This window comes from Ustilago hordei, assembly GCF_900519145.1.
Source record: "Ustilago hordei strain Uho2 genome assembly, contig: UHO2_contig_01, whole genome shotgun sequence".
Classification (NCBI taxonomy): domain Eukaryota; kingdom Fungi; phylum Basidiomycota; class Ustilaginomycetes; order Ustilaginales; family Ustilaginaceae; genus Ustilago; species Ustilago hordei.
In genome coordinates, this window is record NW_024545270.1 from 213,838 (window position 1) to 236,360 (window position 22,523).

The 22,523-nt window shown below is 50.2% G+C and overlaps 7 protein-coding genes across 7 annotated transcripts; 6 read left to right on the plus strand and 1 right to left on the minus strand.

Moving 5' to 3' along the window:
- Positions 1–512: 512 nt before the first annotated feature.
- Positions 513–4,139, minus strand: UHO2_00048 (uncharacterized protein; the record flags this gene model as incomplete). The annotated part of the gene is made up of 1 exon (XM_041556668.1): positions 513–4,139. The coding sequence occupies one exon, from the start codon at positions 4,137–4,139 to the stop codon at positions 513–515; it is 3,627 nt and encodes a 1,208-aa protein (XP_041412602.1).
- A 2,999-nt stretch (positions 4,140–7,138) lies between these two features.
- Positions 7,139–7,936, plus strand: UHO2_00049 (uncharacterized protein; the record flags this gene model as incomplete). The annotated part of the gene is made up of 1 exon (XM_041556669.1): positions 7,139–7,936. The coding sequence occupies one exon, from the start codon at positions 7,139–7,141 to the stop codon at positions 7,934–7,936; it is 798 nt and encodes a 265-aa protein (XP_041412603.1).
- Positions 7,937–9,477: 1,541 nt separating this feature from the next.
- On the plus strand, positions 9,478–10,014 carry UHO2_00050 (uncharacterized protein; the record flags this gene model as incomplete). The annotated part of the gene is made up of 1 exon (XM_041556670.1): positions 9,478–10,014. The coding sequence occupies one exon, from the start codon at positions 9,478–9,480 to the stop codon at positions 10,012–10,014; it is 537 nt and encodes a 178-aa protein (XP_041412604.1).
- A 1,498-nt stretch (positions 10,015–11,512) lies between these two features.
- Positions 11,513–12,514, plus strand: UHO2_00051 (uncharacterized protein; the record flags this gene model as incomplete). Its single annotated transcript, XM_041556671.1, has 2 exons — positions 11,513–11,600; positions 11,679–12,514. 2 exons carry the CDS (start codon positions 11,513–11,515, stop codon positions 12,512–12,514), a joined length of 924 nt encoding a protein of 307 aa, XP_041412605.1.
- Positions 12,515–14,273: 1,759 nt separating this feature from the next.
- UHO2_00052 (uncharacterized protein) lies at positions 14,274–15,782 on the plus strand (the record flags this gene model as incomplete). Its single annotated transcript, XM_041556672.1, has 1 exon — positions 14,274–15,782. One exon carries the CDS (start codon positions 14,274–14,276, stop codon positions 15,780–15,782), a length of 1,509 nt encoding a protein of 502 aa, XP_041412606.1.
- Positions 15,783–16,598: 816 nt separating this feature from the next.
- UHO2_00053 (putative Myp1 protein) lies at positions 16,599–20,027 on the plus strand (the record flags this gene model as incomplete). The annotated part of the gene is made up of 1 exon (XM_041556673.1): positions 16,599–20,027. The coding sequence occupies one exon, from the start codon at positions 16,599–16,601 to the stop codon at positions 20,025–20,027; it is 3,429 nt and encodes a 1,142-aa protein (XP_041412607.1).
- Positions 20,028–21,052: 1,025 nt separating this feature from the next.
- On the plus strand, positions 21,053–22,084 carry UHO2_00054 (putative ATP-dependent (S)-NAD(P)H-hydrate dehydratase; the record flags this gene model as incomplete). Its single annotated transcript, XM_041556674.1, has 1 exon — positions 21,053–22,084. One exon carries the CDS (start codon positions 21,053–21,055, stop codon positions 22,082–22,084), a length of 1,032 nt encoding a protein of 343 aa, XP_041412608.1.
- Positions 22,085–22,523: the final 439 nt, after the last annotated feature.

Genomic DNA, 22,523 nt, shown 5'->3' on the forward strand with positions numbered 1-22,523 from the left:
AGTACTGCTCAGGGGCCTCTCCTGCTTGGCACCCCTGTGCCTCTTGAGTGGTGTCGACTCCTTCGACACTGCTCCTCCTCCTCATGACCTGTGTCGACTCCTTCGACACTGCTCCTCCTCCTCATGACCTGTGTCGACTCCTTCGACACTGCTCCTCCTCCTCATGACCTGTGTCGGGTCCTCCTCGCATATGGGCTCAGTGCTCCTTTGCATGTGAATCCATAGGAGTCCATGGTCTCCATGGAGACTGCACTACGACCATGCTCTCTACTGGTATCGACTAGGTCTTCGATACCTGTGCTCCATCCATATGAACCAGTGACCCTCCTGCTTCTTGAGCATCCAGGCCCATGACACTACCCCCCTCTTAAGAGCCGAGCTCCGTCGAGGCATGCTCTGGTCTGGTTCATGCTGACTCCTCCTCTTCCTTGACAACATCGCCCCCGTCATCCTTCCTCCTTCTCTCAACGTCATCCTCCTCTCTCTACTCCTCCTGTTCTCTCTTCCTCTCTCTACTCCTCCTGTTCTCTCCTCCTTTCCCTACTTTGTCTACTCACTTGTCCCCCCTCCGACACCTCATACTCCTGGATGAGGTCGGGACAGTTGAGGTTCTCTACTGGTTCCCATGAAGCAGCTTCTTCTGAGTACCCTCTCCACAACACCTTGTACTCTGTAGTCCCATTGTGTGAACGCTTGTCGATGAGTGCTTCGACTTCGAAGTCGAGGTCCTCATCTGGAAGTGGTGGCATGGTGGGCTGTTCAGCACGTTGAGGAAGAGAACTTGTTCTTGCTGGCTCGAGCATGGAGACATGGAACACATCATGCACCCTAAGGTTTGCTGGCAATGTGATTCGGTAAGCTCGGCGTCCTACCCGTTCCTGAACTGGGTAGGGTCCTGCAAACCGGGTATCCAACTTGGGTGTGGGTCTCCGTGTCTTCCAGTTTCGGCGGTTGATATAGACCATATCACCCACCTTAAACTCAATGTCCTTGTGCTTCCTGTTATACTGGTCTACTGATCTACGTTGTGCCTCTCTGATCTGCTCCTGGAGGTACTTGCAACGCTCCTTTCCATCCATGAGGTACTCGAAGCGACCTGGATCATTGACTCCTAGTCGTTGAGGGATGTCAGGATGAGCTTTGGGGTTCCATCCATAGCATGCAAAGAATGGTGAGACACCAATGCTGTTGTGGACCGTGTTGTTGTATACAAAGGCCGCAGTGTCCAGCAGGTTGGCCCAGTCATTCTGCTCATAGTTGCAGTACATCCTGAGATATTGCTCTATGACCTGATTGACTCTCTCTGTCTGACCATCAGTTTGAGGATGGTAAGCCGTGCTAAGTGAGTGCTTCACACCCATTTGCTCTGCAAATGCCTTCCATGCTCCTGATATGAACTGCCTGCCTCGGTCCGAGACCATGTGATCTGGATATCCAAAGAGTCTAACCATGTGTCCATATAGCAATACTGCAGTCTGTTTGGCCGTGACTGTCTTATGGGTTGGAGCTAGTATGGCAAACTTGGTTAACCTGTCAACGATGACTAGGATAGAGTCATAGGTCTTGGAGTCATACTTCTTTGATGGTGGTAGTCCTTCAATGAAGTCGAGGGATATGGAGCCCCAGGGCCTGTCTGGGGTTGCTAGTGGCTGTAGCAAACCATATGGACGATGACGAGGAGCTTTGTACCTAGCACATACAGGACAACTTGCTACATAGTCTGCAATCCAAGCTGTCATGTTTGGCCACCAGTAATGTCGTTGAGCTGCCTTGATGGTAGCATCTCTTCCTACGTGTCCAGCAGTGATACCATCATGACATTGGGTCATCACCATGAATCGCAGATGCTCTACAGAGAGAGACTGTCCATCTACCTCTTTGGCACTCCTTGAGTGTCGGTTGTTGGTCCTCCCTGGCACGATCACCTTGGGGATAACCAACCTTCCTCCACTGTACCATAGGTCATCCTTGAGTTCGAAAGGCTTCTTCCTATGTATCTCCTGTAGCTCTTGGTCTAAAGGCTGGAAGATCTTGACCAGGTCTTTGAGACCTTTTGATGCTATGGACTCCATCGAGATCATGGGGGCCACTAGGAGCGAGTCATGGTCTGCTGTCTCCTTGAACACTCGAGGAGGCAGTAGTTGCCTCACATTGTGATCCTGCTCTTCACCAGCTGGTTGCATGTCTGTCCTTCTGGTGAGAGCATCGGGTTCACCACCTTTGTCTCCTGGTCGATACTGCAATATGAAGTCGAAGTCTGCTAGTAGTATGGCCCATCGAGCCTGTCGACCTGTGATGCGTCTCTGTGACTTGAAGTACTTGAGGGCTTCATGGTCAGTGAGGATGACCAGTTGGTTCGGTAGTCCAGCTAGCATGTGTCGCCACTGAGTGAGGCAGGCGACCACAGCTAGGAGCTCCTTATCATGGATCTCATAGTTCTTCTCGGCAGAAGACATCTTCCTAGAGTAGAAGGCCACTGGATGCCATCGTCCTTCATGCTCCTGCTTGAGCACTCCTGCTATAGCAAAGTCACTTGCATCAGTCTCCAACCTTGTTGGAAGGTGGTAGTCGAAGTGCTGAAGCACTCCTGCTGATGTGAAGGCCTGGATGAGCTTGTGGAAGGCCTGTTGGGCCTCCTCTGGTAGCTCGAACTTCTTGAACCGTTCTATAGGCTTTACCAGTGCTGTCAAGGGCTTGGCTATGCGAGCAAAGTGGGCTATGAACCTTCGATAGAAGTTGGCAAAACCCAGGAACCTCTGGATGTCATGGATTGACTCTGGCATTGGCCACTCCTTGACAGTGCGCACCTTTTCTGGGTCCATCTCTATGCCCGTTGGCTTGATGATGTACCCCAGGAACTCGACTGTCTTGGTGTGGAACTCACACTTCGACAGCTTAGCAAAGAGCCTGTTGCTCCTTAAGCGAGTGAGGACCTCGGTGACATGCTTCACATGTACCTCTTCAGTGTCACTGAAGATCAGGAAGTCATCTAAGTATACCACTACATATACTCCAATGATGTCTCGGAAGATGTCATTGATGAATGACTGGAAGTGAGCCGGAGCATTGGCTAGGCCAAAGGGCATCACTAGGTACTCATAGAGTCCCAACTGAGTGCCAAAAGCTGTCTTCCATTCATCTCCTTTAGCAATCCGGATGAGGTTGTATGCTGCTCTAAGGTCCAGCTTGGTATAGATCCTTGCCTTCCTGAGTAAGAACAGCTGCTCCTCGATGAGGGGCAATGGTGCCCTGTTCTTGACAGTGATCTCGTTGAGACCTCTGTAGTCCACACAGAGTCTGAGACCTCCATCCTTCTTTGGTACGAAGAGCACTGGTGATCGTGCCGGGCTCTTCGATGGTCTTATGAACCCCTTCTCGAGGTTCTCATCCAAGTATCTCCTCAACTCGGACATCTCCTTGGGTCCCTTAAGGTATAGGGGCCCTTGAGGTGGCTTCCCTCCTTCTATCAACTCGAGGTGGAGATCATGCTCGGTATGATGGGGCAGCTTGTCTGCTTCCACCTCATCAAACACATCTTGCAGGTGTTGGTATGGCTTTGGTATGTCTGCAGCCGTCACCACCTTATCTACCTCCACCTCCATCTCGACTCCTTTGTCTGCGCCTGTAGGTACAAAACCAAAGGCCGGAAGTGATGATGGTGGCTCCTCTAACAGCATGAACCCTATGGGTCCATCTTCCAGAGCTGCTCGTAGTATGCGCTCTGCTGAGACAAACTCGTTACCATGGAGGGTTGGTCTCCTCATGGTTAGGTCCCCTGCTCTTGCTGCTTCAGGGGGTCTCCTAGGGGGTCGGTCCTGCTCCTGAGTCTTGAACTCCAGCTGGCCCGTATCCCATTGTATGGTGGGTTTGAGCCTCCGTAGCTCAGTGAACCCCAGGATGAGGTCATAGTCTGCAGTGTCGGCCACTGAAGCTTCGACCACACCCAGATTGTGTGTACCAATAGATACCTGCATGCTCGCAGAACTATTGATGGAGAGTTGGTGCCCGGTGACACCATGGATCGATCTTGTTTTTATGGGTTTTGTGGGTATTTGGTACTTACTAATGAAAGAATCTGAGACTATGGACAAACCAGCACCGGTATCAGCTAGTATCCGAGCAGGATGGTCTTGAACCATTCCAGAGAGCTCCAGTACTGCTTTGCCTCCACTGGTAGAGAAACATACTTGACAATCTTGATATATACAGAGTGATGGCGAGGAGGTTTGTAGAGCAATGCATGCCATCAGTGCATCACCCCACTGACGTTTCCCTCGTCGTCATCATCATCGTGCTCCTCCTCGTGATCGGGGTCCATGGGTTGCTGGTATGAGCTGAGGTCCATGGCCTCGGGGTCACCCATCTCAGTGCTGCCTGTGTGGCCATCTCCTGAGTCGGTGGCCTCCTCGAAGGGGTCTGCTGTGGTGACCATAACCTTTGGTCCCATGGGTCGAGAGCTAAGAGGGTCTACCCTCCTGCTGGGGCAGTCTCTGGCCCAATGGCCAATACCTTTGCATACATGACAGGTGTTGATACCTGATGGAGCAGGGCTTCCTTGCTTCGAGGGTTGGGTGGGATGATGAGGAAGGGGTCGGTTTAGGTTTTGTATAGTTGCTTGTGTAGTTGCTTGTGATGGTGATCGAGCTGGATAAGTTTGAGTGGGTTGTCGGATGGGGATCGAACTTTGATTTGGCCGAGACCCAGTTCTTAGTGGAGGTGATGTGGCGTTTGGGAGTGAGTGTCTAGCCGAGGACTGCTGTAGTAGCATCCTCTGTCGATCGATCTCCTCAACCTCTCGATACCACTCCCATCTCTTCCCAGGTGGATTCCTCTCGAACTTCTCCTGTATGCTACGAGTGAGACTACCTCTGAAGAGATCAATCACTAGCTCATTGTCATCTAGGTTGACCTGTCCTTCCAAGTCTCTGAACCGCTCTACATGACGTGTGGCAGCACCAGGAGCATCACTTGTGAGTCTGAGAGCCAACAGCTTGTTGTATGCCTCCATCCTAGCATTGCGTGGGTTGAACTGCTCTGACAGTCGCTCTGTGAAGTAGTGCCAATCATTGAACAACCTTCCTTCTCTAGCTCTATCAATACGGAGCTTGGAGGTCCACCACTCTCTTGCTGTCCCTTCCAGTTGAGCACCCATGTGATTGATCATCCTAGACTGCTCATACACCTGGTTGAACTTAAACCATGCTTCGGCTTCTAGAATGAAGATCTCCATGTCTCGGGGATTGAACTTTGGAAAGGGGGTGGCGATGGGCTTTGACTGGTTAAGCTCTGCCATGATGCTGGTATCCTCCTCATGGTCCAGGGGGTAAGGGTCCGTCCTAGTCCTGCTGTAGGGGTCCAGCTTAGTCTTGACATATCTTGGCCCAGTAGGTGAAGCATACTTCTCATAGTTGATGTCCTCCTGCTCATCCAGGTTGAATGAGACTGATCGTCTTGGTCGTGGAGCCGGAGTAGGAGTATGTGGGTCTCCTATCATAGACTCATCTCCTCCTCCTGCTTGGTCTTCTGAGTGAGAGAGGTCCATTGTCTCCTCCCTACCCAGCTGAGCTCGTTGTAGTCGTTCCTCTCGATGACCCTGCCTAGTAAGCTCTAGCTGAGCTTCCAATAGAGTGAGTAGTCTATCGAGCTTATTGTTGAGGTCTGGGTCCGTCATGGTGATCGTGAGGAGCTGCTTGAACGATCCACTCTAATGTCAGGGGTCTCGCGCCTGAAACCCAGGTCGGTCTGTCGAGATACTCGGTGACTATTAAACTGTGTGACAGCTATTGTCTCGGTATCGGTGACTATCAAGTTGTGCAGTGACAGCAGGTGGCGTTCGTTGTATATACTATCGTAGGTTTCGGCTGACCTCTGTGGACACTCCGTTCAGGGGTAGCTCGGCACGATCAATATCAATGTTATGATGACACCAAGGTCTGGTGTGGGTGTTGATGATGATGAGGTTGATGGTGTTGGTGATGAGATTGGTGATGTCGATGATAATGAGGTTGATGGTGTTGATGATAAGGTTGGTGGCGTCGATGATAATGAGGTTGATGGTATTGGTGATAAGGTTGGTGGCGTCAACACGAGTGTCCAGTGTGTTGACTTGATGCTTGAAGTGATCCCCGGACCGCAGTGGACTACTGCCTTCGGTTCTATCTATATCCGGACCGCTAACCTGCTATGGGCGCCTTCGGACGTCAGGTAGTGGTGATACAACACACACACTACGATGAGGAGCAACCTTGATAGATTGCTGCTATGCTGACTGAAACTAATGTATACTTATGCTGAAGTGATAACTAGTTATGGTGAGTAGAGTGGATGGGGATCCACTCGACCTATGATGATGAGAAAGCATGGTTATATACCTCTTCACAGCATCGCCAGCGATGCTGCTCCTGCTCTCTCTCCAGAGAGTACTTTCTTCATCGAGTACTGCTCAGGGGCCTCTCCTGCTTGGCACCCCTGTGCCTCTTGAGTGGTGTCGACTCCTTCGACACTGCTCCTCCTCCTCATGACCTGTGTCGACTCCTTCGACACTGCTCCTCCTCCTCATGACCTGTGTCGACTCCTTCGACACTGCTCCTCCTCCTCATGACCTGTGTCGGGTCCTCCTCGCATATGGGCTCAGTGCTCCTTTGCATGTGAATCCATAGGAGTCCATGGTCTCCATGGAGACTGCACTACGACCATGCTCTCTACTGGTATCGACTAGGTCTTCGATACCTGTGCTCCATCCATATGAACCAGTGACCCTCCTGCTTCTTGAGCATCCAGGCCCATGACACTCAGCTGCATTGTGTTTGTAGCTTTGGACTCTCTTTTGGACCACATCATCCTCTCCTATTTCTGGCCCTCTACTTCAACCATGGTGCACACTTCCAACAAACAGCACCTCCTGGATGACATTGAGACCACCATCATGCACTCATTGATGGTGGAATCCAAGATGCAACTTGATCTGATGGATGTTGATGCCACTTGGCACCCTAATGATGACCTTGAAGATTCTGATGATGACATGTTTGATCATGCTATCTCATTTGTGCTCATCAGGACTTACAACATCATCAGCCAGTCTCGATACACAGTTGAATGCCTTCAACTGCTGCAATGAAAGGATCCCCTCATCAACATGCTTGATCGATATGCTGTCATCAACCGCAAGCTCTTTCGAGGGGCTGTTCGCATGACCCCAGATGCATTCCAAGCTCTCACTTACAGACTCAGCACAACCAATGCCTTCAGATCAATATCAAGCTTTCGGTGTGTTCAGCAGCAAGTGGCAGTTGGTCTATATCGGCTTGGATGGTCAGGAAATGGTGGTGGAGTTCGTGATGTTGCATTTGCCTGTGGTTGCAGTTGGGGCTCAGTTCATGTGTGGACAGATAGGACTATTGCAGGCCTATATGAGCTGAACAGCGAGGTAGTAACCTTTGCAACTGAAGACAAGCGTGCTAAGGCAAAAGCATGGGTTGCTGATAAGAGTGGAGTCGAGGAATGGTCTAGAGGATGGTTGGTGGTAGATGGTACACACATCAATTTTGCTTGGAAGCCAGCACTCAATGCTCGCAAGCATTACTCATACAAGGGTGATTATACATTCAACATTGCCCTTGTCTTCCTCCCTCATTCCTTGCACATTGTCGAGTTGGTGGTTGGACATCCTGGGTCATCACATGATGCACGAGTCTGGGCTTCAGGCAGTGGTATTGTTGCAAAGCCTTGTTTGCATCTTGATGAAGGCAAGTTTGTCTGGGTTGATGCTGGTTATGGCTACTCCAGCTACACAGTTGGACCATACAGCAACACTGCAGCTGCAAAGAGCAGAGATCTCCACTACTTCAACTATTCACTCTCCTGCATTTGTGTCAAGGCTGAACATGGCATTGCCTACCTCAAGAACCACTTCCAATGTCTCATGGGATTTTGAGGCAACCTGTATCAAGAAGAGGACCACGAGAAAGCTGCACATATGGTCCAGGCTTGTATCATTGCACATACATTCACAAGCCATTATGATCAACCAGATGAGGTGGCAGAATACCTTAAGGCATCAGAAACTCTATCTGAAGCTGAGGTGCTGGAGACCACATCAGGGATGGAAGCATATCAGCAGGCTACCGAAGATGCAAGGATACAATGAAGGGAAAACCAGCAGCAATACAAACAGGAACAGGCTGCTGCCATGGAGGGCATGTCTCAGAACCGAGTCCAGAAGTTCAGGCAGGAGAAAGCACTGGATCTAAGGGAGGAGATGCTCACTGCACTCTTTGCTTCTCATGGCTGCCCTTTTGAGGACACAACAGCAGAATCTCAAGGATGGGAATGACAATGTTGGCCTTCACTGAATGGCAGGAGAGACAAAACCAACAGCATGAGGCTTGCAGAAGACAGTGATCAGAACAGGTGTGATGTAAGCTATTTGCTTTAGCTTTTCAATCAAAGGTTTTGGCATTGTTCAGTATAGTGTTCAACAACATCTGATATGATCACTTTGATCTTGACCTGGTGTAGGGAATCAGAGATTGTTTTTACTGGGCGAGTCAAGTGAAACTCCAAGATGCATGTGTCACAGGCCTGTGCAGTTTCTTGGGGCATCAAAAATTGGGCCCAAACATATTTTCAAAGTATTGTGTTTTCAAAACTCAGAGATAACTGAAACCCCCTACTCAAAGTTTGGTACCCCCTAGAAAGAGAATTCTGTAGCTGCGCGATGACTTAGCAAAATCTCTGACCACAGATCACATCAGTTGAAGAGTCACCGGGATAACCAATATGCGAGAGAAGCGAGTGACTGACAGACCAATCCTCTGCATGCATACTAAATTGAGTGGTGACCAATCAGGAGAAGCATATGAAAGGAAAACACTGAGATGCTACAAAGTGGGCATGACTCAAAGGAGAACAACAAGCCATCTCATAAACAGGACAAAGGTATATATATACACAACCCTGTAGCAATAGTGCACAATAAATCTCAAGCATTACATCTACAACACACTAGTACGAAAGAGCTAGAACGTGGCTCGGATGAGGAGGTGCATGGTATAGCTTCAACTGATTAAAAGTCTGAAACCTCTACCAAAGCAAACCATGGTAGACAACACTGACCCTCAAGCTGGGGCCAGCGAAGCTGCCAAGAGGTCTAAAAGAACCAAGAAGGTGACAATTGTCTGGCAGACACAAACAGCAAATGATGACAATGAGATTGACGATGACCCTGAAGATGAATCAGATGATGATGATGACAGCAAATGATACAGCTTCTGTATGTTAAGTAAACTCCTCGAACTGGTGCTGAAGCTCACCACCCAGAACTACTATAGCTGGAATGTGCATGTAAAGTCTTTCCTCCAATCGGTACCATATGCTATGGAACACCTTGAAGGAACATTTGATGCAAACCATCCCAGATGGAGTCACTCATTTGATGACACATTAACAAATGCCCTACGAGGGACCATCAACACCATGGGAGAATACAATGTAAACTATCTTCTTTTGGACATAATAAGAGAATACCTCACATTTCATCAAGTCTGGAGCAAGATAGAAGCAAGGTTAGGCGACGACACCACCAGAACCTCTCACCAGCTTGCTCTGATCACTCAGCTGGGTGATATCAAGATATTCAATTCTGATGTTCAGAAACTCATACAGGAAATCAGGACCATCCAGGCCAAAGGAAGCATCCTGGGAAGACCATTTGCAGATGATACTCTCTTCTCTGCTCTCCAGAAATGCACAATTCGCCACCTGATGTTCAGGGAGACAGTTGCCACCATCCACCAACTCAACTTTGAAGTGCTGGCCATGGCACTTAGCATATGTCAATCGGCATTAGAGAGCATTCCCACCCAGAAGCTCGATCCCTGGCAAGGTCATGCTAGGACAGCAGGCGATGGTGACCAGGACAAATCGGCCCATGAAACTGATGATGATGATGACAACAAAACTGCCAAGACTGGATACAGATGCCAAAGAATCCAGTGTTTTGTGTGCAGGTGAATCAGTCATGGTGCAGGCAAATGCGATGCCACCATCACCATTCCCAAAGATTTGCCACTCACCAACTCCAAATAGGATGCTTGGTGCTCCCTCACCCCAAGTTGGAAGAAGAACCCAGAAGAAATGACCCGTTGGATACTGGATTCAGGAGCTAGCTTTCACATGACCAACAACTATAGCACACTCATAAACCCAAGAACCTGCCGAAAATGCATCTACATGGCTGGAAAGGAGGTTCTGGATGCAAGCACTATAGGAGATCTCTACATATCAACCACACATGGAGAAACACTACTCCAGAACATTTTGTATGTTAAGAATCTCAATGTGAATCTATTGTCAACCAACTCATTAATGGATGAGGGAGCACAAGTGACTTTGGACCATGCTGGTGGACAGATACACATGGCAAATGGAACCTCATTCAAAGTTTCAAAGAACAATGAGTGCAGCTTGCTAGAGTTATGAAGTGAGGCATGGAAGGAAAACACAATGACCACATCAGCACAGCCACTCAATGATGTTGATGAAGAGTTTGAACCAATCACAAAGAGGACCACCATCCCCATACAACAACTTTGGCACAAGTGCCTTGGACATCCAGGAAGAGATAAGGCTAAGTCTATTATAAAGAAGATGGGAAGTACCACCCAAATGGATATGGACCCAGATACAGCTCTGACATGCGAGCAGTGTATACAGTCCAAAAGTATGGCTGCAAGAATGAAACAAGGCAGTGGCAAGAGAGCTGCTGCACCCCTCGACCTCGTGCATATAGATCTGATCATCAATGCATCACATGTGACCGAACACACCTGCATATTGGTGCTCATCAATGATCATAGCAAATATGTTTATGCACAACCATTATTGTGAAAGAGCCAAGCTTTCACAGAGCTCAGGAGAATCATCTTGTTCCTTGAGACACAGACCAACAGGAGCCTAAAAGCAATCCGATTGGACCAAGGAACAGAGTGGAGGAGCAACGAAGCTCTTGAATGGTCACAGGACAAAGGAATAGAGTGGCAAACAACAGTGGGATACAATAGCAAACAAAACGGCAGGGTGGAGTGAATGAACAGAAGCTTGAGTGAGAAGATGTGTACTTTACTGGTACAATGTGGACTATCAAAGACTTTTTGGCTGTATGCAATCAGGGCAGCAGCATTCAAGATAAACCTTACTCCAAACACTGACAATGAGCTCCCATACGAGATGATGTTCAACAAATCACCCGAACAACTCATGCGACTTCTCCATGTTTTTGGATGTCTCACTTGGGTAAACATCCCAAAGGCAAAGCGAAACAACAAGAACTTGGACCAATGAGCAGTGGCAGCTATATTCATAGGATACAGCCTGGAATGGAAAGGTTGGCTATTTTATAGTCTGGACTATCGACCAAGTATATTCTGGAGTAACTCGGCAAAGTTCATGGAATCCAAACGCTGGTCAGACTGAAAACTTGGGTTATTCGGAAGTGAATCTATTTGATGAAATGGACCAGGAACCACAAAATGAGTACATGGACATGGAAACAACTGTGAACACAAACGAAGGCCAAGACCTTGAAGGGTGGACAAATGGTGAGTCCTTCGGACTTGCAGCCACAGACAACAAAGGCAAAGGAAACCTAAACCCAACCATCTGAAAGGCAATGGCAGGGCCAGACAAAAGGCTGTGGGAGGAGGCAATGCAAAAAGAGCTTGAGGGTTTAGAGGCTATGGGAACATGGGAAGTGACGGATCTCCCAATTGGCATGAATACTGTCAACACCAAATGGGTACTCAAAGTGAAAACGGATGCAAACTTGGTGCCCACAAAGTTTAAAGCAAGACTTGTTGCAAGGGGATTCACTCAGAGAAAAGGTGTTGACTATACCGAAATCTTCACACCAGTGGCACCAATTCAATCAATCAGAGGAGTGTTGGCTGTGGCAGCCATGCAAGATTGGGAGGTAGATTCATTTGACATCAAACAAGCATACCTCAACTCAAACTTACAGCACAACATGTACCTGAAGCCACCAGTCAGAACAAAGATGCCACTGGGAAAGGTTCTCAAGCTAATAAAGGGATTATATGGTTTAAAACAGTCAGGGCGAGAGTGGAACACTGAGATGGACTCACACCTTCAGAGAATGGGTTTTCATTGTATGCCAAGCACACCTTGCTTGTATGCAAGAGGAACTGGAGACAACATCACAGTTATCACAGCATATGTTGATGACATGATCATAGCTTCACCAAGTCACAAAGAAGTGGATCATACCAAGAAGGAGATCATGAATAAGTGGGGAACAGAAGATAATGGGAAGATCAAAGAGTTTATTGGAATCAAAATCATGAGAGACAGGACCCAGAAGAGCATATCTCTTGACCTAATGGCATATATTAAATCAATGGTAAGCAGATGGTTACAGAAGGAGACTGAGAAATCCTGGATCCCGATGCAAAGCATAACTGCAAGTGCTGGAGGAGAGAGATGTTCACCATCATGAAGCAAAGAATACCAGGAGTTAGTAGGACAACTCTTATGGGTATCCAACACAGTGTGACCAGATATCTCATTCACAGTAGGAGTTTTAGTGCAACACATGATGACTCTGGTCGAAGGAGCATGGCGTGCAGCAACCCACACTCTAAAGTACCTAAATCAAACAAGTGAATATCGTCTCCAACTAGGAGGGAGAGCAAATATGGAGAAGGAGACATTAATGACATATACCGATGCAAATTGGGCATCAGACCCCATGAATGGTTGGAGGAGTACATCAGGAGTGATCATGTATCTATATGGGAGCCCGGTGAGTTGGTGATCTCATGTGCAAAAATGCATGGCCCTGTCAGCTGTAGAAGCAGAGTTTATTGCCACATTGGAAGCAGCACAGGAGGTGCTGTTCTTTTCATATCTGCTGCAAGACCTGGGTATTGATAATGTCAGACCAATGCTCTGCATGGACAGCCAAGGATGTATACAGGTGAGTAAGGACCCAGCCAAACACTGGAAGCTTAAACACATTGACATGTGTTATTACTTTGTCAGGGAACACATGCAGGAGGGAGACATTCTGATCAAACATGTCAGAATGGCAAACAACTTGGCAGACATTCTCACAAAGCCATTGAAAGGAGGAGAGACCACACGTCTAGCTCGAGCAATGGGTTTGGTCATGCTGGCGAGGGGGGGAGTTGAAGAGTCACTGGGATAACCAATATGTGAGAGAAGCAAGTGACCAACAGACTGATCCTCTGCATGCATACTAAATTGAGTGGCGACCAATCAGGAGAAGCATATGAAAGGAAAATGCCGAGATGCTACAAAGTGGGCATGACTTGAAGGAGAACAACAAGCCATCTCATAAACAGGATGAAGGTATATATATACACAACCCTGTAGCAATAGTGCACAATAAATCTCAAGCATTACATCTATGACACACTAGTACGAAAGAGCTAGAACGTGGCTCGGACAAGGAGGTGCACGGTATAGCTTCAACTACATCACATGACTTTTGACATGTGATTAGCCTTCTCATTTTTCGAAAGTTTTGCAATTTGGCCGGGAGGGATCGGGAGTTTGGTGACGGCTGTGCCTTGTTGTGTATTTGGTGGTGACGATCTTGGTCTGCTTTCTTGTTGCAGAAGAAGATCGGGAACATCACTCTGTTGCGCTGCAGTGCCGCATCTTTCTCCAAACAGTCAAGTTGAGAAGAACAAGAAGCAAGAAGCAAGCAAAGCAAAGCAACAATCGTCTCCGCTTTCAGCTCCGCGTTCAGCTCCGCGTTCAGAAAGCAACACACACACACACACACACACAAATCGCACAACGCTAACTATGCTTTGAGTCACACCTGTGCCCACACGCATACACAGCGCACAGCGCACACGCCCTCTCTCTCTGTCTCTGCTCGCTCACTTTCTTCCGCTGATCTTCTCCTGTTCCTCCTCTCATACAACCCTCACCCCACAGCAGCATCGTCATCGTCATCACGCTTTCATCCTTTCTTTGATCCTTCTTCACGTCAGGCTACTTCCTCCCTCCCTCCTCATTACCATCCACTCGGGTCACATCTATCCTTCCTCGATCGCTTTCCCGGTCCCGTTTCAAGGCAGCTCTCGTCGTTCTCTTTCGGTCCTCAAGGTCACCCAACACAGATACAGGAGAGCCTTCCACTTACTTCAACTCTCGAACGGAACAGCTCAACATACATCAGAGCAAACCAACTTTTCGGCGCTCCGTCTGGTCTCATAGTCACAATGCCACATTTCGTACCACCAATGTTCTCGCCCAGGCCTGTCCACTGCGAGCCGGAACAACCGCAGCAGACACAGCAGGGTCAGGCTGTTCCAGCGAACGGCCACGGCAATGGTCACGGAAATGGACAGCATGGCGTATATTGGATTCCACATCTTCCTGGTGAAGGCCGCTTCGTGGTCAATGCCAAACTCTATTCGCGTCAGAATGCCAACCCCACCTTCACAGAACATCTGGAAAAGTTCCGCCGCGAGGTTGCTGCCTCATCTCCAGGCATGCTTTCCTACAAGACCTCCGTGGTTCGAGGCGCGACGGACCAGGAGAACCTCATCTGCCACGACCTATACATCTCGGACGACTTGGAATCGCATCCCATTCCATCAGAAAAGGATCAGCGAGAGGGGCTTGCCGTCGCACGATTGAAGGAGATCCAAGAGGAGAAGAAGGAGAAGCCCGTCCAGAGCGCACTCACGGAAGTCGCCAAATCGGCGTACAACTTTGGTCTTGGTGGTATTGCCGGTTCCATCGGTGCGACGATTGTCTATCCAATCGACTTGGTCAAGACACGTATGCAGAACCAGCGTTCTACCGTTGTTGGTGAACCGCTCATGTACAAAAACTCGATAGACTGCGTCAAGAAGGTTTTCCGCAACGAAGGTTTCAAAGGTTTCTACTCTGGTCTCGGCCCTCAGCTGCTTGGTGTCGCACCAGAAAAGGCCATCAAGCTGACGGTCAACGACTTGGTACGAGGGCACGCCAAGGATCCAATCACAGGTGCCATCACATTGCCGTGGGAGCTGTTCGCTGGTGGTGCTGCCGGTGGTTGCCAGGTCATCTTCACGAACCCTCTCGAGATTGTCAAGATTCGTCTGCAGGTGGCTGGTGAGATCGCAAAGGCGGAAGGGGGTGATCGTGTCGCTCGAGGTGCGGTCCACATTGTGCGACAGCTCGGTCTTGTGGGTCTGTACAAGGGTGCTACGGCTTGTTTGCTGCGAGACATTCCCTTCTCTGCCATCTACTTCCCCGCATACGCACATCTCAAGAAGGACACGTTCCAGGAGGGCAAGGACGGGAAGAAGCTCGGATTCGGAGAGATGCTGGCCTCTGCTGCCATCGCTGGTATGCCCGCTGCCTTCTTGACCACGCCAGCCGATGTAATCAAGACCCGTCTGCAAGTCGAGGCAAGAAAGGGACAGGCAACGTACAAGGGTATATTCGACTGTTTCACCAAGCTCCTGGCCGAGGAAGGACCCAAGGCCTTCTTCAAGGGTTCGCTTGCCCGTGTGTTGCGATCTTCGCCTCAGTTCGGTGCTACACTTGTGGCGTATGAATACTTGCAAAAGTTCCTGCCATACCCCTTCGAGGAGACAGAGGTGGCCGACGTTCTGCGAGACGGTGTCCCTGGCGAAGACCCTTCGCGTACACATGCACGACGTGCTCTTCAGCTCCTTCTCGAAATGCACGACGACTTTGGTCGTCCTCCCGCATCTGCATCTGCATCTGCCAAGTAAGACTGCAAGAGATCTCACAACAGACTCGACTACAACCACACATACATCTATACAAGACATCAACCAGGCATCATTCATTCTCGCTCTTGTCTTTGCATCCTGCAGCAGCAGCTATTGTCCTAGGTCACTGCTGTATTGTTCCCCTCCAGCTAATAGATGCACGACTTTATTTCACACAACCTGGAGTGCTTTGTGTGAGCACTGTGATTGCTCTGCAAGCAAGCTATGAGATTCTACACCGCCAAAGGGGATGTCATCTTGAGCATCTTCAGCAAGAAGCCGTGAGAAGATTGTTCTCAAGTGTGAATTGGGAATGCACTGATAAAAATGTGGCCTGGAAGTGGTACAAAGATTGTGACTACGTTTTACCAGAAAAGCTTCCAACTTGGACCCTGACTGTCCATCTTCCTTTGCTCCGTCTCGAGTTGCAAGATTGCAACTTTTCGACATCGACATCGACAGACAAGCACCCTTCCTCTCCATCTCCATCTCGGGAATCGCCGGATCTGTTCCACCTCATCTTCCCACCAGAGAGCTCGTTCTCATCTGCAAAGGGGCCGAAGTTAGTCTTGTCTCCAGTCCGTCCCATTTCGAGGCTCTTCGGACGAGATCTAGGCTGAAGCGACTTTCCATCACAGCTCTCATCACCCACGTCAATCAACTTGTCTTAGGAGCCGGCAGCTGTTAGGACCTCCATATCTTAATACTCTATCCCGTCTACTTTCGAAACTCAGATGAACCTCACTTGCCGACAAAAACGCATGCTCACATGACGATCCGGCAGCCTTCACTTGCAACACGGCGCGCTTCCCGATCATGTCTTACGACAGCGCCTCCTTCTCTCAACACTCCGTGCTGAGTCCGCCGCTACTAGCGGCCATTGACAGCCAGCATATCTTTGGCTCTTACGATGCAGCGCACAGATCATCATCCTTGTCATCTCGGAATGCCAACCATCGCAGCTCCGTAGATGTGAGCACAGCAGCGTCTCATGATCAGCCATCGACAGCTTCGCATCATCGCCGAACCCGATCACGAGCATTGTCAGCAGCCTCCGTCAACAACCTGGGCTCTAACTCTACAACTGCACTATCGTCCTTGCAGCAGCACCATCACAATGGGAACAGTAACAGTCAACGAAGGACTCGCAGAGTACATCATGGTCACTCGAACGGACACAGCCGTAACGGCAGCAGATCAGGGCCCATCCCGACACCTGGGAGATCAGTCACTCTCAACGTTCAAGCCGATTCAGCAGGCTTTGAAGAGTCGAGACCTCTGAGTGGCAGCTTGCGGAATCGTTCCACTCCGCACCTCGACGGTCTTCGTAGTCTATCCGTCGCTCAAGAAGAATGTCATCTGATGAATGGTGGCAGAGTGTCAGCCTTGACAGCACCATCTTCACCTCTGCTGTCAGCTGGAGCATCAATGTCTCTGGCCATGTCACCTGTCGCTCAAGCTTCGGCTTTGATGCTTTCTGAATGGACACTCGATGGCTTTGCACCAACTTCTCCACGTCCGAATCTTTCTCGCAACGCATCCGATGACTTTGATCCGGCATCACTCGCTCAGCTCCAATCACAGAATGGAAGCTCACATCCTGAGCTCCGTGCTGGTAGTGGAGGACCCGACCCATCACCTTCCATTGATAGCGTTTTTGATCGCCTCTCCCCTCATCCGACCTCACACCACGCTGCGCGTTCAGCAAGCCAGTCCGAGTGGGCTCAACATGCGGCCCACATGCAACAGACAGCTCACCTTTTAGGCCTGCAACGGCTCTTTGCTAGCCGCAGTACGCCTCATTTGCCGGACCTCGACTCTTCGTATCTTGGACACGATTTCGAATCGCCTCCACCATATGCACCACGTGCATCAGCACTCGAAACAGAGCTCGGAAGAGCAGCCGACATCAGCGCACCTGGGTCACTCAACCACAACTCGGAAGTGGCTCAGCATCGCCATACTTCCAACTCGTCTTCTGCTTCGACAATCTTCAACGGCAATGGCAACAATGACCCGCCTCTGCCTCCACCGATCTCGATTCCTACCAGTACAGGCGGTCATGCAGCGTCAGGCCCACCCTCCGCCTCCGCCTCGGCTTCAGCTTCAGCGAGACCCTCGCTTCGAGCTCAATCATCTTCGCGCGGCAGTCGCAGTGGCCCGTCGTCTCCATCAGCGTCTTTTTACGGCCGTCGTGGGCTCACTAGTCTCTCGCCTTTGCCAGTGGGGCTCGAGATGACGCCAAGTGTGATGCATGTCGCCCACTTCTCCTCCACACCAGCCAGTCCAGGTTTCGCAGCAGACAGTGACGGCGATGAAGACCTCGATGGGGCATTGTCATTCTCACCTTCCAGGTCGAAGCAGAGAAGGGATGAAAGGCGACAGACCATTGCTTCAATGGATAATGCGTCCGGCAGGGATCTCGCGAATGGAGTCATCTCTGCATCTTTGCCAGGCTCCTCAGCGCAAGCGCAGGCACAAGCGGCGCTATCGAGGAGACGAAGGTCCGGATCGGCAGGCAGTGTCAGGCAGTTGTTGCGACCGCGAACACCTATCAACTCAAGCGTGCCTCATGCTGCTACCCATGGAAGCGCCCACGTCTTATCAGAAGAAGTCAACGCTCCATCTGATTTTCCAGAGTCAGATACGCATCGCAATGGTTTGACGAGCTCGCGTCCTATAGATCATGCCACGCCCGTTGCAAATCGACAGAGCACCTCCCATCGAAGTCATGACGACACAGACTACGATGCTGAGCAAACTGATCAACCAGTATCTCCGAACTCCGACAGCACTCGACCCGAGAGTCCGTCGTCACCAGATGCGTCTCCTGGCTTCTCTAGGAGCAACCCCTTCGCCAGCAACACAGGCCGCTGCCGGACCGTTGATGCACGCGACACTTCTCCAACAAAGTCTGCCGCTGCCAACGCCGCCGCCGACGAAGACGATGAGGAAGAGTTCTCGCTGGTTCTCAAGCTGCTTTTGCACCCGCTTCGAATTCTTGCCGCTGTTCCTGGATGCATCGGTACCTTCTGGCTTGCACGTAACGCATGGGTACTCGCAACTCGACAAGGCCACCTCTTGAGCCCAGGACAGATGCTGATCACCCACGAAGGGACCAATCACTTCTGGAGCGCAGACTTGTCCTCTCCTCCCGTTTTTGGCCCCCTTCGCCTAGGTCGCCGACAACCGGGATCGCTCGACTTTGCCGTAGCCGGTCTCTGGAGCATGTCCACAGCCTATCACGCACTCTCTTTCACCACTCTTCTACTTCGCCGTTGGTTGCTTTACTATTCGATTCTTCCCTCGCTCATACGACTCGTAGCCCTCCAAGCCATCTGCTGGCCCCTTGTTCGCCTCACCGTCCACGTCTTTGGCCCCGACCAACCCCTCGGAGCCTGGGTCGTCATTGGCACAACAACTGCTCTGAGCGATGTCGTCTCCCGTTGGGTCACAAGCAACATCGCCGACGCACCCCTAGACGACGAACTCGATGAAGAAGAGCAAGAAGAAGCTGAAGAAGCACTAGGCTATCTTTCCGACTCACGCTTTGTCAAGAGCCCCAGAGTCAGTGCTACAGAAAGGCTGTTCCGTGCAGACTCACATCCTCACGCTGCTTCAGGTGGGCAATCGCTGATCGGTGATTCAGATTGGGATCCGCGATCAGGCGATGAGAGCGACGCAGCAGCAGCGACCTTTTTCGCGAACGAAAGGGAGAGGCAGAGAAAACAGAGGAGAGGTGGTCAAGGAACTAGATTCTGGCGTGCTGTCATTGGTGGGCCCTCCTTCGCTAGCTCATCTAGAGGACGGAAGAAGGTCGAGAATGCGGGCGGCGGAGTAACAGAGACTGAGATGGAAGGAGAGAGCGATTGGCCAGGATATGGGACTGATGGGACTGTGGTTGGTGGCGCAGCGAGGTCCCGACTAGGGCTTCAGAACGATGGGTTGCGAAGAAGGTGGCCAGCCTCTACTAGCCCTCCATCCGTAAGAGGTGGTGGTGGTGTACTAGAGGCAAAGAAAACCGAACTCCCACCTTTCCCATCCAAACCTTCGACTTATAGACAGGGAAGCAGCAGACATACGAGATATGTGTACAAAGATGGTGCTTGGGTCAGAGAAAGGACGAGTAGTAGGAGGACCTTCCATTGGGAAGTGGCAGTGTGGAGGAATGTGTTGCCGATTGCGGTGCTATCGTACTTGAGTATGTGGATTTTGGTGTTAGATGCGATGCGGTTGGGTGGCTGAGGTCACAACCATCAATGGAAAAGGTGAATTGGTTTAGGCTGGAACGGCTAGAAGAAGACGCTGCCAACTTTTGTATACCCTCGGCGTCTGCTTTCACATATTATGGCCTTTAATGCAGAATACCGTCCCAGAACACATCAAATTCTTCGTCAAGAGTCCGTGAAGTGACACACTCAACGATGATAGCAGATGAAAGCCTGATGCGAATGTTGATATGGAAACACAACGAGGGTGGAACCGGCGGTTGACGTTTCTTCCAGACTTTAAAATCCATTAATTTTCGTTGCACGTGACAAGGGGTGCGCATCTGAGCTGGACCATACGCGTCGCAACCCGCTCAGTCAGCTTTGTTTGCTCCTCACTCCTCTCTCACCTTGCCACCATCATTTTCTCATTTCCGCAAGTGTCGCTTCAGGATCGACCTTGCCAATCTTTCTTTTCCTGGCCGATTCCCGGCTGATTCCCGCTCTTACGTTCCGCCTGTATGACCCGCTCTTCTCTGCGCTCGATCGGCCCCCTTATGGCGGGTTGGGAGCCTTTGAGCCAGCGGACCACCTCGCTGACCCGCAATCTAACATGGCTTCTGTATAGATTTCTGTATCGTCCGACTGATCCCCATCTATGCGGCCGTGTGAGTGAAGCTGGGATCTGCGATAAATTTCGACGCACAAGCCTCCACATGTAATTAAGCAGCCGACCTTCGCTCGTTCTTGCTGCTGAGTGAGCTTGGTGACTTTGCGAAGAAACATCATCACTTCTTCCCGCCTTTGCTCAAACGTCAGAGGCGCTAGGCGCTATTTCCTCTATCCGACCCCGAATCATCCTTCTCCCTCCTCCTCACAAATAGCGCTTCACCGCCCTCCCCTCCCAGCGGCCGTTTTGACGATCTTTCTAGCTTCGGTCGGACTCAAAAGACTCAAAAAGGGCACCCTCACACAACAAGCTCTCCCTTCTTTCATCCGCTAACACCACCATCACCTCTCTCTTACCCAAAACAACCAGCACTACAAGCAACAATCTCCAAAATGTCGTCTACAACGCCAACCAAAATCGCCTCAACCATAACCAACAACCTCTCCTCCCTAACATCCAAAGCTCTCTCCACCACCTCTACCCAACGAGCGCTCATGCAATGCGTAAAATCCATCATCCCACCCCTCTCCCCCGCTAAACACAAAGGACAAGCTGGACGAATCGGAATTGTTGGCGGCTCAAAAGATTACACTGGCGCACCATTCTTCGCTTCATTCTCCTCTATGCGCTTCGGAGCAGATATGACCTACACAATCTGTACGCCTGAAGCTGGGAACGTTATCAAAACCTACTCCCCCGACCTCATCGTCAACCGATTACTCAATCCCGACGTACCTTTCGATCAGGTCGAAAAGGAGGTCGATGAGCTCTTCGCTCGATTCCACGCAGTTGTAGTAGGTCCAGGACTAGGTCGAGACGAATTCATGCAGAACTGCGCTCGACTTTGTATAAAACTCGCGAGGAAACATGAGATGTACATCGTCGTCGACGCCGACGGACTCTGGCTTCTTCAAAACGAACCTGACATTATCAAAGGGTATCGAAAAGCAATCCTAACCCCCAACGTTGCCGAATTTTCCCGTCTATGTGATAAACTAGGCATAGACGCAAAGGGGAACCCGAACGAAGCCGCCAAAAACCTAGCACTCGCCCTCGATGGCCCAACTATTGTAGAAAAAGGGAAGGTGGATAGGGTTACGAATGGAAAAGAGGTACTGATTGTAGAAGCGGAGGGCGGCTTGAAAAGGTGTGGTGGTCAGGGAGATATCTTGGCTGGTTGTTTGGGGACGTTTGCTGGTTGGTGCAAGATTTTTGAGGAAGAGAATGCCAATCTTTCCGCAGAAGGGGAGTTTGGAAGAGATAGATTGCCGTTGTTAGCGGGGTATGGTGCAGCGCTGACAGCAAGAACATGTTCCAGACTAGCATTCGCGAGGAAGAAAAGGGCTATGTTGGCAGATGATCTGCTGCCAGAAGTGGGAAATGCTTATGAGGAACTGTGGGGCGATGTTCAGGCTTCGCTCTAAACCACCCTTTTACGTAGAAGAGATTGTAATTGCAATGATAATGAAGATGGCCAGCAATCTGAGCAACCGAATTGTGCTAGTGTGTCTCGAACCGTTGGTACTAGTGCTGTACTATCTAGTACTGCAAACAAAGCCATATTGTTGCTGAGCCCAAAATGCAGCCGGCGATGCGGATGTGTCTGGTGGGAGGAGCGCTTGCGGGCAAGAATGCAGATAGGCGGGGCTTGGTGAGGTGAGTGTGATTTATATGACAGCTCCCGATTTGCTAATTCCAGATTGGCCTGTGCGCAGAAGCTGTGTGATGGAAATTGCAAGCCAAAGTAGGGAGAGCAGACAGAAGAAGACCCTGAGAACGTGAGCGTAGCCTGTCGCTTGCTGCTTGTTGCTGTTGCTGTTGCTGTTGCTGTTGCTGTTGCTGTTTGCTGCTGCTGCTGCTACG